The 18,852-nt window shown below is 37.4% G+C and overlaps 1 protein-coding gene across 9 annotated transcripts in view; it reads left to right on the top strand.

The window, feature by feature from the left end:
• LOC131048348 (SPX domain-containing membrane protein OsI_21475) overlaps positions 1 to 18,852 on the top strand; it is a 275,121-nt gene that overhangs the window by 21,888 nt on the left and 234,381 nt on the right. For all 9 annotated transcript variants that reach the window (XR_009106396.2, XM_057982273.2, XM_057982271.2 and 6 more), the window contains exon 2: positions 7,761 to 7,820. Coding sequence is in view for 8 of the 9 variants with exons in the window: in XM_057982273.2 (XP_057838256.2) it covers positions 7,761 to 7,820 (60 nt within the window). In the remaining variant the exon portion in view is untranslated. The remainder of the gene's footprint in view (positions 1 to 7,760; positions 7,821 to 18,852) is intronic.

Genomic DNA, 18,852 nt, shown 5'->3' with positions numbered 1-18,852 from the left:
TTGCAAAGCTTATAATAACTTTGGGTGATTAACAATGAAAGTGTGGGTTTTAAACAAGAAAATGAGTTTGAGGAGGATAAGGGTCATGAGAAACATTATGGGAGAGACTGTGGTGATGGATAATGGGCCTTTCCATGGTAATAGGAGAAATTGATGTTACATGGCCTAGGAATAGGGGGAAAATAACATTGCATGGTTAGAATTTTCAAATAAAGATTTTTTTTCTTAGAGTTTAACAATATTAATGGATCACAATTATCAATCCTACAGTAGTATTAGGGGTAGATGGCAGACTTACACCAATACATTTAAATTTTTGTTGATGTGTTGAACACTACGTTACCCCAAGTTTCCGGGACGGGGGGACGAGTTTCCGGGACGGCAATTTTTTTTGCCAAATTTGGGGATGGGGGGGGACGGCAAAGGGGACGGCTATATAAAATATAGGGAAAATTTAAAATATATAGGAAAATTCTAAATGTTCATATGAAAACATGGATAAAGCATGCATCTATACATTATATTCATATGAAAACATGGATATAGCATGTGTATGATACTACAAAAACATTTTAGAATGCAAGCATCGAACATACAACATTATCAATAGACTCAATACTCAATATGCACTCATAATTCAGAATTTCAATTTTTTCACATTGTCAATATGCATATCATAATAGATATTAAAGAAATAACATACAAAATGCCCAAAGGCCACACTGCTGCCATATTGTTTCATTGTCAATTGCGATATGGAAATCAAAATAGTACTAAGTAAATACTAAAAAGCAAAGTATAATATTTATTATTTAATATTTTATTATTTAATTTATTTTCTATTTATAAATTTTAAAATTTATAATATGAATTAATTTAAAATTATAAATATTTGATATGAATTAATAAATTTAATGTTGCCTTTTAATTTTTGATAGAGGGCCCATGTTAGAAAAATAATAAAATATAGATAGTCGTATTTTGATTTCATAACTATTCAAATTCAATAATAAAAAAATTGATAGTCGTTTTTTAAATTTTTTCAATATAGAGGGCCCATGTTAGAAAAATTAAAAAAAAATTGAAAATATGACTTTTTAAAAAAAATATTTTTCCCTAGCTCTAGATTTGGGGGACGTCTAGCCGTCCCCAATTTGTCCCCAACCGTCCCCAATCCGTCCCCAGTCATCTCCAAGCCGTCCCCAGCCGTCCCCCTGTTTCGGGGACGTCCCCTCAAAATTCTGACAATTTGGGGACCGGGGGGGGGGGGGGCGTCCCCTGGCCGTCCCCAAGTCCCCGAAACGTCCCCGGGATTGGGATGGGGATTTTCAGGTAGGGGACGCGTCCCTGGGTTTCGTAGGTTGAACATGAATAACTTGATCTAAGTGTGACAAGATATATATTTTTTATGCTTTCTCTCTAAAATCCTTGCCAACACAATGAATGGCTAATAATGGATGTTTAATTGCAGAATTGGGTGGATTGTCTGAGCTTCGTCTGAAATATCTTTAACACATCAAATCAAATGAGGTTTTATAGAGAATGATATTGTATTATTGAAGTATTGCCGATTGTTTCCACGTGTTCTAATTTTGTCTTCATAGTCTTCCTTGTGATGGGCCATTCGTTCATCTCAGGAACATGACTAGGATGCACATCATGACATTATTAGAAGTTGGTTTTGCTATAATGCTTTCTTGGAATACCTAAACTATATTTTTTAAAAGTTTGAAATGGAAAGCTGCAAAATATTGAATATACAAGCTGGCATTAATGTCAAGTTATTCAAGGAGATGTGCCCTGGAACTGACAAAGGAAGCAAGCCAACAAAATATGTTCTTTTTCAAAATGCAGTTGTAAGTTTGATGTACTTTATAATTTCAACAAACGTTTTGTTCAATTTGACATAGTATGAAATGGTTCTTAAACTCACCTAGTCTCCAACCTGTGAAAAATAACTAGAAATGTTTTTATCTAAGCAAATCCCTAATGCCCATCATAAGAAAACATCAAACAGCCTATAAAATGTTCAAAGCTCTTGAAAGCACATTTGAGATATCGAATGCAAGTCGAACTCTAGCATTAAAACAAGAAATAAATCACATCACCATGAACAAAGGGGAGACAATCAACGCCTACTTTATGCGGATATCAGTTCTAAAAGATGAACTTGCAACTCTGGACTATGAGATCCAAAGCAAAGAGTTAACACTCATTGCTTTAGATGGGTTGCCTAGTGGATGGAGCACATTCGTCCAAGGCATCAGTGCAAGGTCCAAATATCCCAAGTTTGAAAGATTAAGGGATGACTGTCTCCAAGAAGAATCAAGATTGAACAAGATGGGAATGAAACACAAGAATATAGATGAAGACCTACAAGTTCTAAACACCAACACCACCAAGCATAACAAGAAAAGGTAGTTTAGAAAGAGAAAAGGTCGTCAAGGCAAGAATAATTCAAAGAAGGACTTATCTCACATTCAATGTTACAGATGTGATCAGTTCGGGCACTTCGTTGCAAAATGCCCAAAAAGAACAAAGAAACATGCTACATTTGTTAAAGCAGGAAAGACTAAAGGGGAAGATGACTCCGGGAAATACGTATTCTACTCAGCACTCACAAGTCAAACTTCTAACAAAATCAACTCATGGGTGATTGACAGTGGTTCATCCAGGCACATCACTGGGTTTAGAGAAGTACTTGATTCCATGACAAAGGATAGTGATGAGGACGTAACCATTGGAGATGACTCCACACATCCAGTCAGAGGAGTAGGAACCTGCACCATCAAATTGAAGACAGGCATAACCCTGCGGCTTGAAGGAGTACTATATGTCCCTGGCATCAAAAGAAATCTAGTCTCTATATTGGCACTAGAAGATAACGGATACAGAGTGACATTCATGGACAACAAAGTATTGGCTTGGCCAAAGAACTCCTCCATCAAGAAGGCAAAGACCATTGGACAGAGACGGGGCTATCTGTATGAACTGTGCACAGAACCTAATCTAGCCCTAATCCGTGAAGCCACTAATGCAAATGAAGTTTGGCATAGAAGATTAGGTATTCTGAATTTTAGGGCTTTATCTTCGATGGGAAACCTTGTCACAATTCTACCCAAGGTAAAGCAAGATCATTCAGGGGCATGCAAAGAATGTGCCCTAGGTAAGAATACTAAAGGTGCATTTCAAAATAGTACTAGGAAAACTAGCAAAATTCTAGAATTAGTTCATTTTTATGTATGCGGACCTATGTCCGTATCCTCTCTAGGGGGATTCTTGTATTATGTAATATTTGTTGATGACTACTCTAGGAAGACTTGGATCTACTTTCTGAAAAGTAAAGAATCAGAAGAGATCCTCTCTAGATTTAAAGAATTTAAATCACTAACTAAAAACCACTCAGGAAACAAAGTTAAAACCCTAAGAACAGACAATGGGGGAGAATACACATCAGATTCATTTAAAGAATTTTGTAGAGATAGTGGGATTAAGAGGGAGCTTACTATACCTTATAACCCTCAACAAAATGGGGGAGCGGAAAGGAAAAATAGGACCATAGTTGAAGCTGCCAAGGCCATGATCCTAGATCAAAACCTTAACACAAATCTCTGGGTTGAAGCATCCAGCACCGCTGTATATATACAGAACAGGTGCCCTCACTCCCATCTTGAGGACAAAACTCTTGAAGAAGTATTCACTAAGATTAAGCCTGATATTAGCCACCTTAGGATATTTGGATGCCCTGTCTATATCCATATACCTAAACAAAAGAGACTAAAACTAGAGCCTTCTGGAAAAAGAGGATTACTTGTAGGATATAGTGAAACCTCCAAAGCCTATAGAATCTATGTGCTTGGTCAAAGAAATATTGAACTAAGTAGGGATGTAATATTTGAAGAGGATCTAGCTTTCAAAAGAGCTCAGAACTTCATAGAACCTGAAATCTATGTACCTACCTCTAACTTAGATGAAAATCCTGCCCCTGAGTTTCAAAGGGAGAATCTAGATGAAACTGAAAATGAAAATGAAAACTCACCTAGAAATCTCAAGAAAAGACCACTATGGGCCACCAAAACAGTAGAAGAAGCTCAGAGGTTTGTTGCTCCTTCTGGAACCTTTAGAGAAAGCAAAAGACCTAATAAATTTACTAGCTATGTTGCTCTTATGAATGATCTATCTAAAAACGAACCTGACAATGTGACAAATGCCCTTAAACATCAAGTATGGAAAGATGCTATGTCTGAAGAGTATCAATCCATAATGAAAAATGATGTATGGGAAATTGTTCCTAGGCCAACTAAGAAGTCTGTTGTTTCTTCTAAATGGCTTTTTAAGATCAGACATGCAACAGATGGTAGCATTGAAAAATATAAGGCAAGATTTGTAGCCAGAGGATTCTCTCAAAAGGAAGGAATAGACTATGAAGAAACATTTGCTCCTGTAGCCAGATATACCTCAGTCAGGGCTGTACTAGCCATTGCAGCAGCTAAGGGATGGAAGGTACATCAAATGGATGTAAAGACAACTTTTCTTAATGGAGAGATATCTGAAGAAGTATACCTAGAGCAACCTGAGGGGTTTGAGATCCATCATGCAGAATCTCATGTGTGCAGACTCAAGAAAGCTCTATATGGGCTCAAACAGGCTCCCAGGGTTTGGTATGAAAGAATTGACACATATCTATCAAAACTAGGCTTCTCTAAAAATGATGCAGATCCTAATCTCTACTACAAACAAAATAAAGGTGATATGCTAATAATAATTTTATATGTTGATGACTTATTAATCTCTGGAGAAGATCACCTTATAGATAAATGCAAGAAAGAGCTATCCAAAGAATTTGATATGAAGGACTTGAGATTCCTTCATTATTTCCTAGGGTTGGAAGTATGGCAGAATCCTGATAACATTGTTCTAAACCAAGGCAAGTATACATTAGACATTCTGAAGAGATTTGGAATGCTTAACTGCAGACCTATGACCTCTCCAATGGAGACCAATCTTCATAAACTCAAAGAAGCAGTAGTAGAATCACCTTCTACTGACCCCACTCTATACAGGCAAATGATTGGGTCTCTTATGTATCTGGTAAATACAAGACCAGATATATGCTATGCAGTAAATGCCTTGAGTCAGTTTATGTGTGAGTCAAAGGAGATACACCTGGTAGCAGTAAAACACATTATGAGATATCTACAAGGCACCTTAAACCTTGGTCTCAAGTATAAGAAAATTGATCTTAATCTACACGGATTCTCAGATTCAGATTGGGCTAGAAGTGTGACTGATCGGAAAAGCACCTCTGGGTGCTGCTTCAGTTTGGGATCAGCCATGATATCCTGGATCAGCAGAAAGCAGTCTTCTGTAGCGCAAAGTTCCACCGAGGCCGAATACGTTGCAGCCTCCATGGCCGTTCGAGAAGCGGTGTGGCTTAGAAAGTTGCTTGTGGGATTGTTTGGTAATCCGATGAAACCTACAATCATCCACTGCGACAATCAAAGTTGCATAAAACTTTCAGTGAATCCAGTATTCCATGATAGATCCAAACATATTGAGATCCCATACCATTATGTACGAGACATGGTAGACAAAAATGTGATCAAATTAGAATATGTTAGTATGGGAGATCAGACTGCAGATATTCTGACCAAACCACTTTCCAGAGTGAAGGTTGATCACTTCAGAAAAGGTTTAGGTATGATAGAAAGGTAATCTGCTTTGTAAATAAGATGTTGAAAATGTAAACTTCTTTTGTCATGTTGAGACATTATGGGTTTTACCCCTTGTGTTCATATCTAAGAGATGACGATTTCTCAGATTATGAACACTTGTATGCAGACATCATAAGGTGACGATCTTATGGTTCTCAAACCAGTTATCATGTTGGATCTCTGGTATGTCATGGATGTGCCATGATGGTGTTGTGATAAAACTTTTGGATAAAATGTTTGTGCACATATCACAATATGGATAAGATGAGAATTTAACCATCCTCATATGTTTATCCTCAGTATTGTGTGTTTAGGCAATACTAATATCACGTGTCTAGGTGATATTTTGTTATAATAAAATGATGAATTCTTTATATCACATGATTGGGTGATACATACTTAGAGTAAAATCTTATATTTGTATCCTATGTCTTGATGATACTTCATATCATATGTATAGATGATATATATTCTTGGAGACTGACATTATGAAAAGAAATGTGATGCAGGTTACTTTATCTATCTTCCAAAAGCTAAGAGGGAGTGTTAATGCATTAGTAGCTTCTGCAAGATAAGACTCTCCTAAATCTCTACTCTGTTATTAGTTTACTTATTCATGCTTTATGTTTATCAGACTATAACATTGATCATAATTATGCTATTGATATTGAATAATGATGGATTAGATTGACGATCTACTTAACTATGTTAAGCGTCAATCTAAAGGGCTATCGGGCTACTAACCCGATAGCATACTAATGTCGATTCATATATGAATCGGCATTAATATGCTATCGGGGTATTAACCCGATAGCATATAATGCTAACCGTAATTGTTACTGTTTACTTTATATTATATGCTTTGATACCGATTCATTATCGGGTATGTTTTATCTGAAACAATTAACAAATACCGATTCATGATCGGATGTGTTCATAAGCATTAACCGATTCATGATACCGATTCACCATCGGGTATGTTCATAAGCATTAACTGATTCACCATCGGGTATGTTCATAAGCATTAAACGATTCATTATCGGGTATAAGCACTGTTATTACTATACTGATACATTAATGTTTGAAGCACTGATTAGTTATGGATCGGTTAAAGATAAGTAAGGGTCACGACCAAATGACATCTTGGTTGGACATGTCTAAAAGACATGTCCGATCAAGGTGCCACTTGATCGTGGCCATCCTTCTACTTATACATCATTCAAACCAAAGGAGATGACATTGAAATCGATACATGTTCATTCTCCTAACCTGCAGTAAAAGAAAGATAGCAATATTAGTGTCATAGCCATAATATCAAAATTAAAATACACCATCCTGCATATAACCTGTTCATTAAATTGGAAATTACAATACTTTTACAATCTGCACTTTATGCTAGAATAAGCAATATAAACCCCCCATGCAGTTCATAGACCTTCTATTCAAGCACACATGAACTGCATACCCGGAATTGAAAGGCTGTCATCTCAAAATCATTGCAAAACACATTCCAAACAAAACAAAAGAAAGGCAAAATAGGGCAGCATAGTATAGTATGTCAACTTACTAAAGAGTTGTTTATGTTCTTATAAATCCATCCATATACTTATCATACATAGATTAGTTGAAGTTTTTTAATTTATTCTAGCCATAATCACAATACTGAAAATGCCAGTTAGAATTAAGTGTCTTTTAGTACTGTAATATTAAATGTCAAGTGGAATTAAGTGTCCTTTAGTGCTGTCATATGAAGTGTCATCAGACCACCTTGAATATGAATTCAATGTTGTACTCTTTCTTTTAAAGTTTTTGTTTAAAAATTTTTCAGGTTAGACAAATGAGAATCTTGAAATATATGCTAATATAACTATGAGCATTTTCTATCTGTCCTTGTGTTCAACACAAAGAGACCACCATATTTGAGATGTATTGAACTCTAAATCAGTGCTACTCTTTGCACATTGTTAATGATTATATATGGTTTCATGAATTATTAGGCTGATCATGTAGTATTTTCCTTGTGGCATGAAATGTTCCAATGTGCAGGGCATAAATGGTAGAATTTGGGAAAAAGTTAAAGCAATGGCAATATCAAGAATGGGAACGGTATCTTTGCTACTTGAACATTACGAAATAGTTTTCTATTTTGGTTTAAGATCTTATGTCAAGTAATTTATACATTTGCTAGCTAGCATTGCAATGATGCCTTTTTTTGTACATGAAATATTTTTCTAATTGACAATTCTCTCCTTTCTAAATATGTTTTGTGTATGATTATGATTATAACAACAAAATACTTTACAATGTATCAGATTGATTTCTGATGTTCTATTTGGATTCTTGATAGTTCTGATATCCCTTTTTGGATGATTGATATTGACACAATTTCAAATCATAATGAACAGGCCAATCGTTTTTTGTACTAAAGTATGTACCCATATGCACGTCTTTGTCACTACCATGTTATATCATATTGGCGAAAGTTGTCAACAAAAGGTTTAACCATATGTTCTTAATTACTAATTTACATAGACATTCATTATTTTTTGTTTTCCTTGCATGTTGAATCTTCTATGTCCATATTATTTGGATTCTTTGTGGAATTTCCCAATTGTAGCTTGGATACTTATTGTTGAAGTATCTACTTGTACTTAAATGCATCTCTTAGGTGCAACACTATATTTTGAGAGCTCTTGCTCTCATTGTGGCCATCTTGGATTCATGTGTTATAGTATTACATTGTTGTGGATCGTTTATAGTATTATTTGGTGTGTCATACTTTTGTCTATGCCATTTTGCTAACTTATCCTTTTGGATATGGGTATTGAAACCCTATACTATGGTACTCCAATTTTTTCCTGTGGGTATGTAATAATCCTGTTCTGTTTCACCAAAACTTTACGCTCTTTTCTATAGGCATTTTGTCAAAAATGTATGACTGGCTGTATGAGTAAGTGCCTGTTTGTTATTTTGTTTCAGTTTTGAATATGCAACTTGTTTTCTTGACGAGTATGCAGACTTAAGAATGGCAATGTGACATTGTTCAATTCTTTCAGATTATTGCAATGGAAACAATGCATTCAACAGAACACGGAAAACATAAAGAAGAATTTCTGTTTCACAATTCACAAATCATTTTTTATAGCAAGAGTTTGTAGAAAAGATTTTGAGCTCACAAAATTAGGAAATCCAACAGCAACATTATTGAAAATAAATATGTTACCTTGTACAAAGATACCATGTGATGATTGCAAGGAATGTACAAACATCTAAGAGTTCATTTGTATCTTCGGAACAAACTGTTCATGCTCTCCTTGACGCGCCTAGGCATAATCTTTTGGGTTGATATATTGTGTGAAATCAGCTTGCAATGTCATTCACACCTCCAACAGAAATTGGAAGTCAGCCAAATAAATAAGCTTCTTCAATATTGCCTTTCCCTTTGTGTTCTAGAACTGCGATTAACTAATATGACAGGCACTGCTCAAATAAAGAACTCGAGCCAACGAAAACTTCCAATAGTCAAGAAATCCAGGCTACCAACAGATTTTATTAGAAATGAGAATGCCATGATCAATGAACACATGTTTCTATCTTCAGCTAAGAAAAGCTAGGCTCTAATCCCCCTAAACAGCAACAAAAAACTCAAATGCTACAACCACCCCTGAGTATTAAAGAAAAACGGCTTGGTCACAACTCATTCGATGGACATATAATTCCTGTACCTTTTAGCAAGTAAGAGCCGATAAACCCACTCTGTGTCAAAGAGTATTCACTTGATTGCCGCACTAGGAATTACTCCTATCAAACACAAAACACTGCCCAAAGACATATAATTCCTTCCGCCTTTTAAATGACTCCAGCTGGATGATATAAAATGGCATCCAGGAAGAAAGTCTCACGCTGTACAAAGGAGCTCATAGAGAAATAATACTCGATGCAGATAGACTCTTCACGCTGCAGAACTCCAATAATACTCTTGATGATGCTCAAGGAAGTCACACGATTTATTTCCTCTTGGACATTTATTTTGATTCAAAGATAAAAATCATAATCCCAATCATAACTTATTTCCTTTCATCTCTCTGTTTTTAATGGCAGCAGGAGGTAATAGCCATCATTCAATCATTGCTTTTATTCAAATAATCGACCCAACTTCTTTAATTTCTATAGCTTTGTTCAGTCAATCTGTAAAACTAACTCCAATTAGAGAAACGCGATGCCGCAGATCAATGCAATCCACGATTTGCAAAGAAAATAATGAACCAACATTTACTTGCAACATTTATTGAGTCTCATCCAAGATTTCCATAACAACCCCCAACATTATTTTATTCACCAAATCCTAATCAATTTTATTCTTTGACAATAAAATATCCAAACTTCTAAAAACATTTTTATTCTGTAAAAATCTGAAATAACCCTTTTTAAAATATTCGAGTACTGTGAGATACCTAGTTAGCACCTCCAACTGGGAATGGGTTTTCATCCACTTCCTGAAACTTCCAAGGGTCTGAACTTGTTTCCAAGCTCTTTAATTCTCAAATAATTTCCCGTATCCATCCTTCACTGCATTACCTTTTTATATTAAATTGTTTGGCAACTTCTCCAAAATATTCAATTATAAAAATTTAATATTTGCAACATTATGTAACTTTAATAATATTAAAATGTTACCATCAATAGCACATAGTATTAGATAATTAATTATTAATTGCCCTAAAATAATTTAAGACACATGATAATTTAATTATATTAATTATTTATTTTCATCACTGGCAAAAGTGGGACATTACAAGTCCTCCCACTCGGAGATTGCTTTCCCTCAAGCAATCTACACTTGTAAAATGATCACTAGGCATTGTACCAATCGCCAGGATCCCATATCAATTTGGGAGATTTGAATAAGCTACTATTGGAAACCCTCTACTGCAACTTGTCAGCACTGGTCACCTCCTTATTTCTCCTATAATTCAATTGAATAACCCTCTGTATGAAGTCAACCAACTCACCAACATATATCTTAGCATTATCTGATTTTTGCTGCGTCACTCTGATTTCTCCAAAGAGTATGGAAATTGGATGACGGAGGTGCAATGTACACCAATCATTATCACAAGAATATATCTTATCTGGATTGTACACTTTGAAATCAGCCTCATCTGACACAAATAACGCCTCCATCCTCTGTGCCATTCGTATCCTTGGAAAACTATCTGTTAGATCTCTCAATACTATTGTCCACCCATCTATTGTGAACTCTAATTCCCTCGTCTGGAAATTTTGACTGTACCAGCCAAGTGATTGCAACCACTATACTCCCAAGACAATATCTGTCTCACCTAGTCCCACCACATAAAAATCATCTATCATTGTGTATTCATCCATCTAAATACTCAACTATGAGACTTTTGTAGTATAGTTCATTCTAAATCCGTCAGCCACCATAACCATTATTTTGAAATGTCCTCAACTTGCAATCCCCTCCTCAATACCAAGCTGTCATTGATAAACTTATGAGTCGCCCCATTGTCAATCAGACAAATAATAAATTGTCCTCTCAAAATCCCTCTCACACAAAAAGGATGATAATTAGGGACTCCTAATAGAAAGGAAAGAGTCCCATGTGTCGTGTCACCTATACTATTAGCTTTATGTTACTCCTCACCTTCCGAGTTGGTTTCTACTTCTTCCTCATCCAAGTCAGAAGTGACCTCTTTGTAATGTACTTTTCCTTTCCCAAGGCACTTGTGACCGAGCTCCCATGGTTACTTACACGAGAAATACAGCTTCCTCCTTCGTAGCTCATTCCTCGTGTCACAGTCCAATTGGGATGGTGTAGTGTTAGGCTGAGTAGGAATTCTCATATCTGATTTGATATTCAGTTTATTGTTCCTAAAATTCTTCCTTTGGGGTTGTGGACTAGGATGTGAAGTCTCAAAGTCTTATGCCATCTGAATAGCATCCGGTAGAGTGTTAGGCTTGAAGGCCTTTACCAATCCTCTCAAATTATGATTCAACCCTTCTATGAACAACATTACCACTCTCCTCTCTGAAATATCGAGAACTATAACTGCCACCTTCTGAAATTCATTTATGTAACTATCCACATCCCCATGCTTTCTGATCAAAGCCAACTCACAAAATACTTCTCTACATCTTTCTTGTCAAATCGAACAATCAGTTTGCTGCTGAACTCCTCATAGAACTGAATTAGTGCATGATTTTGTGTTACTAATCCATGATGCCACCAATCATAAGCCGCCCCCTCTAGTTGTAATGTTGCAAATTTAATTGCTTCGACTTCTGGCATAGGTTTTAGATTTAGGAAAGTGTCCAATTTGTGAATCCAGGCTTGAGCTGTACCTTTACCACTACCATCAAAATTAGGAAGAGTGAGCTTCCCCAAAGCATCTTGATATTCCCTTTGTGGGCCACGTGATCTTTGTTCTTGTTCTGATCTTCTGTCCCTCTGTTGGGTCATGTATTGGTTAAGTTTGATTTCATTTCTGTTTGCATAAAGAAGTGAATTATATTCATCGTAAACTTCCACAACCTCATCTACCAAGGGCTGCTCCTCTTCAGGCTGCACTGCTTCCCCTTCTCTTGGTGCAAATGCCGGCTGGAAAGGTCTACTAGAGGCTCCTGCACTGGCTCTCCTAGGCATGCCATTACCTGCATTGCTACTTTCCGCTGTAGTGTCTTGGTTGACTCAGAGAGCATTTATGTTCTAAGTCATTTGACCAATAGTAGTAATTAATTGTTGTGACTGCATAAAATGTTGCATCAGCTGTTGCTGTCCTTGTGCTAAGTCATTCAACATATTTTGCATGCTATCTAGGTCTAACATTCTCTCAGTTTTGCGTGGTGGGCTCTGAGAACCACTCATGGCTCCAACTTCTTGTACACCTTTTCCTAACTGTCTGGCTGTTAATGCAGCAGAAAATGTCTCTTCAATAGGATATGGGTCTGGAAGCTGAAATTTTTTTCTTTTATTTTCTCTATTAGTTTAGCGTTTTGCTCTATCATTGGTGTACATACACTTCCAGTTTCGCAGGTCTTATGGCTCTGATGCCACTGTAATAACCTTGTTCTATTTCACCAAAAGTTTATGCTCTTTTCCATAGGCATTTTGTCAAACATGTATGACTGGTTGTATGAGTAAGTGCCTGTTTGTTATGTTGTTTTATTTTTGAATATGCAACTTGTTTTCTTAATGAGTCTGCAATATGTAAACTTAAGAATGACAATGTGACATTGTTTAATTCTTTCAAATTATTGCAATGGAAACAATACATTCAACATAACACGAAAAACATAAAGAAGAATTTCTGTTTCATAATTCACAAATCATTTTTCATAGCAGGAGTTCGTAGCAAAGATTTTTGACCTCACAAGAATTGGGAAATCTAACAGCTGCATATTGAAAATAATAAATATATCTGTTACCTTGTACAAAGATACCATTTGCAAGGAATGTATAGACATTTGAGAGTTCATTCGTATCTCCGGAAGAAATTGTTCATGCTCTCCTTGACATGCCTAGGAATAATCTTTCAGGTTGATATATTGTATGAAATTAGCTTGCAATATCGTTCACACCTCCAACAGAAATAGTAAGTCAACCAAAATAAGGTTCTTGAATATTGCCTTTCCCTTTGTGTTCTAGAACTGCGATTAACTATGACAAGCACTGCTCAAATAAACAACTCGAGCCAATGAAAACTTCCAATAGCAAAGAAATCCACGCTACCAACAGATTCACTTAGAAATAGGAATGCCACAATCAATGAACACATGTAACTAGCTTCAGCTAAGAAAAGCCAGACTCCACATATAGGGAATCCATCCCCAAGAATAGCAATAGAAAACTCAAATGGTACAACCACCCCTAAGTATTAAAGAATAATGGATTGGTCATAACTCATTCTATGGACATATCATTCCCGTACCATTCAGCAACTAAGAGCTGGTGAACCAACTCTTGTGCCAAAGAGTATTCACTTGATTCCCGCACCAAAAATTACTAAATCAAACACAAAAATGGAGCCCAGTCCAAACACAAAAATTTGATTCCCGCACCAAAAACTACACCATCCAGGCAGATAAAGCCTAGTCCATCACGAGACATTTGCATGAAGCTCTCGAAACCACCACGCCATTCCTCCTTCACACAGATCGTAACAATCCACCTCACCTTCTCCTTGCTCACCAATTCAAAACACCAGGCTGTAAACATAGAAGCTATGTCGGCGTTCGTACGGTATTTGTATTGAGCTTTCGGATATTCTTCTCCCAATACTATCTTCACCTTGGTAAGAAACTCCCTCTCTTTGAACCTGAAAAAATTCGAGTCTTTCATCAGATATTTGGCCCCAAAAGGCCACCATTGGTTTGGATGCCTGTAGTGAAAAATTGTGCTCCATGATCCACAGGTCACAAAGGCCGCCACTTGTACTTAGAGTTGAACTCTCCTCAAAACCCACTCACAACCAACGCTTCTTCCACCTCGATTTACTTCGAGCATTTAGCTTGTCTAGTAAGCTATGATAAGATACAAGTAGCTGGACTGCCTCATATGTCATTAATGAAACTCAGTTTGCAAAGGTGGCAAACATGTGTGAGAAGTAACCCACCATTAATTCTCCTATGCCTAGTACACTGTGATAGGAGGTCGCCGCCACCTTTAACAAAACAAAACACGACCACCCTCTGAAAACATACCTGCCCAAGATATTATAGAAGATTTCTTTGAGATATGTGACTCTTGGGCTGCATCGCCATACTACAACTGACAGAGCATTTAAGATTCAATTTGCCCATGTCAAAACCATATCACCCCATATGCAGATAACGAGCAAATATTGCCTCAATTTCAAGCTTTGAATTTGGAGCTCTACTATTCAATTCATAGTAGAGCCGTTATTTGGGTCAATTTCAAATTTGACTTCGCCTACTTGTAATTCGAAAGACTGGTTAGCACATAAATCAGCTTCCTTGTTTCCCTCCCTTAAGACATGGGAAATCTTGAAGCTATGGAAAGTAGCTAAGAGTTCCTTTATGTCTTGAATTTCCCTGTCTATCTTCCAATTTTGTGCGTCACCCCGAACAATGGCATGGTGATGATTTGAGAGTCCCCTTCTAAATGTATTTTTGTCATGCCTATCCTTCTCGCCAATTGGACCGCCATTAGAGTAGCTTTTGCTTCGGCTTCATTATTTGTTCCTGGGGGAAGACGTTCCTTGCCTTTTGCAATGACTTCACCATTGCAGTCTTTAGCCACACAACCCACGCTAGAGGGACATGGATTACCACGTTCTACTTGTAATATTCCCTCTTTTTTTTTTTGGTTTTCAAGCACAACAAATATTACAATGCATCTGTTAAAGTTAGGAAATATAATCCCAATGCTACTGAAAAGTAACCCTTCTACTTTCTGATCACCAAGAGCCCAATGTGGGAAGGTGAGAGCATACGGTGATAAGGGGTTCGTTAGCTCACTAATCCGCTGGAAATTGCAATGCAAATACAATACTGGGCGGCAAGCCAGCCCCTTCCACTTTTCAGCAGGATGAAGAACAAGAACTTGGCAGTAAACCAGCCAAGGTAACAAGAGCATAACAAAACCAAATCACTCTACCGCTTATGCAACGGGAGGACTTTACATAAAACTCTCACTCAACCGCATATTTCAGCAGGAGGACAATATCACTCAACCACTTGCTCAGTGGGAGGACAAAGCTGAATTACAAAACATGCAGGCGGCTAAGCCATCCTCTTCCACTTGTTCAGCGGGAAATGTACCATAGAATGAATTGGTCAGTACTACTGAAGCAATTCTTACAAAGATAGAGATATGAAAGAAGCTAGAATGAAGTACACATCTCAAGAATTCAATAACACATTTCACCATAAACACTACTTGCTGTTCTGAAATTAGATATAATGAAATGCAGAACCAACCATCCCAAAAACCACTAAAATGCTTGTAACTCTCTCAAAACTGAATGGAATCATGCCAAACCAAATGCAAATGAAGCGTATAACATAAACAATCAAATCAATACCTTGAAACTACGACTGGAGAGCAACAACTGCGATGCACGCAACCCAAGACAATTCTGGAAATGGCATTTTGGCTGAATATTTCGATTTGCAACTATAAATTGGAGAGTTCTCCAAATGCCACACCAATGTAGGAGAATTATTGTCTCTCCGATACGCTTCCAACCTGCCCTCACCCAGAATGATGCACTCAACATGCAGATAGCTACGAGCAAAACCAACACACACCAGCAACACCAAAAGATGCAGCAGCACACTTCCAGCCAACACACACCAACAACACCAAAAAACGCAGCAGCACACAACTCTTCACCAACACACCCAAAAATCACCAAATAGCTCCAACTTCGAACCACAGCTAGGAGTGATGTTTCACACTCAAAACCAGAAGGAAAGATCCAAGAGGTATTCACCCTCGAAGAAGTCTGGAGTCATTCCGACAGCATAACGATATATTTTCTCTGGATAAAACAAATGAGGAGCCAAACACCTGTTTATATAGCTTTTCAAGTCTGGAATTCAAATGAAATTGCCTCCAAATTCTCCTCAGTCAAACTGCGTTTCATTTCATGTGGTGGACCCAAAAAGGCGCCCACTTCCCAAGTCCAAAAATCGTGCCTAGGAAGAAGACCACGATTTTGGTATGATATAACTTTGAAGTATATCGAAAATAAAGTCTCCTTATATCCATCAAATAATTCGCCTAGGCAAGACTTAGGAAAAATATCAATTTCTGCACAATTCCCCATAACATCAATCAGTAATAAAATAATTAAATAATAACCTTAGGGTAAGGAATAATATTTAATTAAATCGCTCATAACTCCAGTACTGATTATCAACAGAATCCGGATGAGGCTGAGCAATGAGGATCACTGAATTGTGCTGGAACAGGACCAAATCTAGGACTGCCAAAAATAGAATGCCCCAAACTGCCACTTACTAAAAATAGCAAGTCATGAAATAATGCTTTGAAAATCGTTATCTTCGCAACCAAAGAAAGAGCTTGGTGAGCTTAGCAACTCTGCACCATCCCGACGGCCAAACCCTAACTTACCAAAAATAGTAAGTTCACATTCCACCCCTGACAAGTTTGGTCGGAACTCCAAGGAACATGGGAATCCTTAATTCATCTTTCCACATAGCCTACGGGTCTTCGGAATAGGCCAATGGACCACTGAATGCAACATCACAAGGAAGGGGACATTACAATCCGCCCTTCCCAAAATTGCTTGTCCTCAAGCAATTGCAAGCCAAGATGTTGTAAAACCTCCTCATTCTCCCATGTAGCATCCTCCACTGATAAGTCCTTCCACTTAACCAAATACTCTCGGATGGTCCTCCTCCTCAACAATCGTTCGCTGACATCAAGGATGGCCTCAGGAACTAGCACCAATTCTCCCTCTTCATCCAAAGGAGGCAAATCAGAAGAGACTATCACATTGTGCCCAAGCGCCTTTTTGAGGTGTGACATGTGGAAGACATTATGTACTTAGCTACTCGCTGGTAGCTCCAACTCGTAAGCCACAACTCCCACTCTCCTGATGACCCTGAATGGTCCATAAAAACGTGGCTTGAGTTTTTCCGCTCCACTCTTCTTGAGAGTAGACTGTTTGAAGGGCTGAAGTCTCAGGTAGACCATATCATCAACCTCAAATGAGCGCTCAATACGCTGCTGATCAACATACAACTTCTTCCGATTCTATGCAATCTGGAGGTTGTCCTTCAATGCCTTTAGAATATCCTGACACTGCTGAACCATATCCCTAGCCTGAGGTGCTCTACTATCTCCAAACACCAAATTAGCAAAACTAGGGGCCTGTTGATGTGTTTTTTATGCACATAACAATACTGAATAAATTGCCAAAGTAATTTACCCTCTCTTGAACAAAATCACCTCAGATGCTAAGAATGAGATCAACTAAAATGATTCCAAGGTTTCTACATGTTAGGTCTTGACGAGTGGGTAAGTTCAGTGGTTGATGTGAATTGTTGTGTTTCACTTGGGGACTTATGCAAATGTTTGGATTATCATGAATGATGCGGAATAGGTGTGCTGACAACTTAAGATTTATAGATGTGGCTCTGGATTTACTTCTTACTAAAAAAGGGGGAAAAAGAATAGGGTTCAGGAAATCTATTCTAAACCTAGGAATGTAGGAAATGATGAATGGATCTAGTGGAATCAAACCAGGCAAGGTCTCACAATCAGGTATTGACACAAGCTTAGTGCAATCATCTAAGGTATACTTAAAGATTTTCAGGTTATCACAATCAAACGTAGACACCATCCAAGTTGATGCTTGTCAACGGACGCGTAATAGTTGAAGTTATGCTTACTTAAATTCCAGTTGACCACACAAGGCGCACTTACCAGCGGCAAGGGGCTAGTGGTATGGATTAAGGATTCCACACAAATATACTCAACAAATCTTCCACTCAATCTAACATGCATGAAAATAAATTCTAATCTAAATTCTAATCTAACTTGGAGGAATTGAGAACCATGAATGCAAATACAACACTTGAAGAGCAAAATCACCAACAATTGAACAATGATTAGGATTCAAATAGCTGCAGCATATACCAACAATTCTACAAAAACTCTCCCTTACAAATGAGAGACAAGGGGACATATATAGAGTCTCTTACAAAATGGATGGCCCAGATTGATCTAAGATCAATGACCGAGATCATGCCAACAAAACCCTAGAATTGCCCTAATTAGGGTTACATAAAAAATGGCGCCACCAACATATGGCCCAATGAAAAGATACCTAGTCATCATATAGGGAATCTTCTAGAAGATTCCTCCCTGCATCTTTCTCTCTCCTAGCATACTCCAAGAATCTAGCCAATACTGAATCTAACTCCATGGAAATGCTAGGCAAGGTATCCTGCTGTAAATCAATCACGTCCAATGAATCCGAGCAAGCATTCAAAGTGTTCTCCCATTCTGGCATGAGCTTCTGCGAACTATGAACATGAATCAACAAAGAGACCAAGTCATCTATTTGACTCTTCTTCAAAGAGTCCAACTGGCAAAAATACATAAATTTCATCTCGTCTCTTA

The sequence above is a fragment of the Cryptomeria japonica genome, chromosome 8, assembly GCF_030272615.1.
Source record: "Cryptomeria japonica chromosome 8, Sugi_1.0, whole genome shotgun sequence".
In the NCBI taxonomy this organism is placed as follows: domain Eukaryota; kingdom Viridiplantae; phylum Streptophyta; class Pinopsida; order Cupressales; family Cupressaceae; genus Cryptomeria; species Cryptomeria japonica.
The sequence above is the reverse complement of the archived record's forward strand: the minus strand, read 5'-3'. Positions and strand labels throughout refer to the sequence as shown.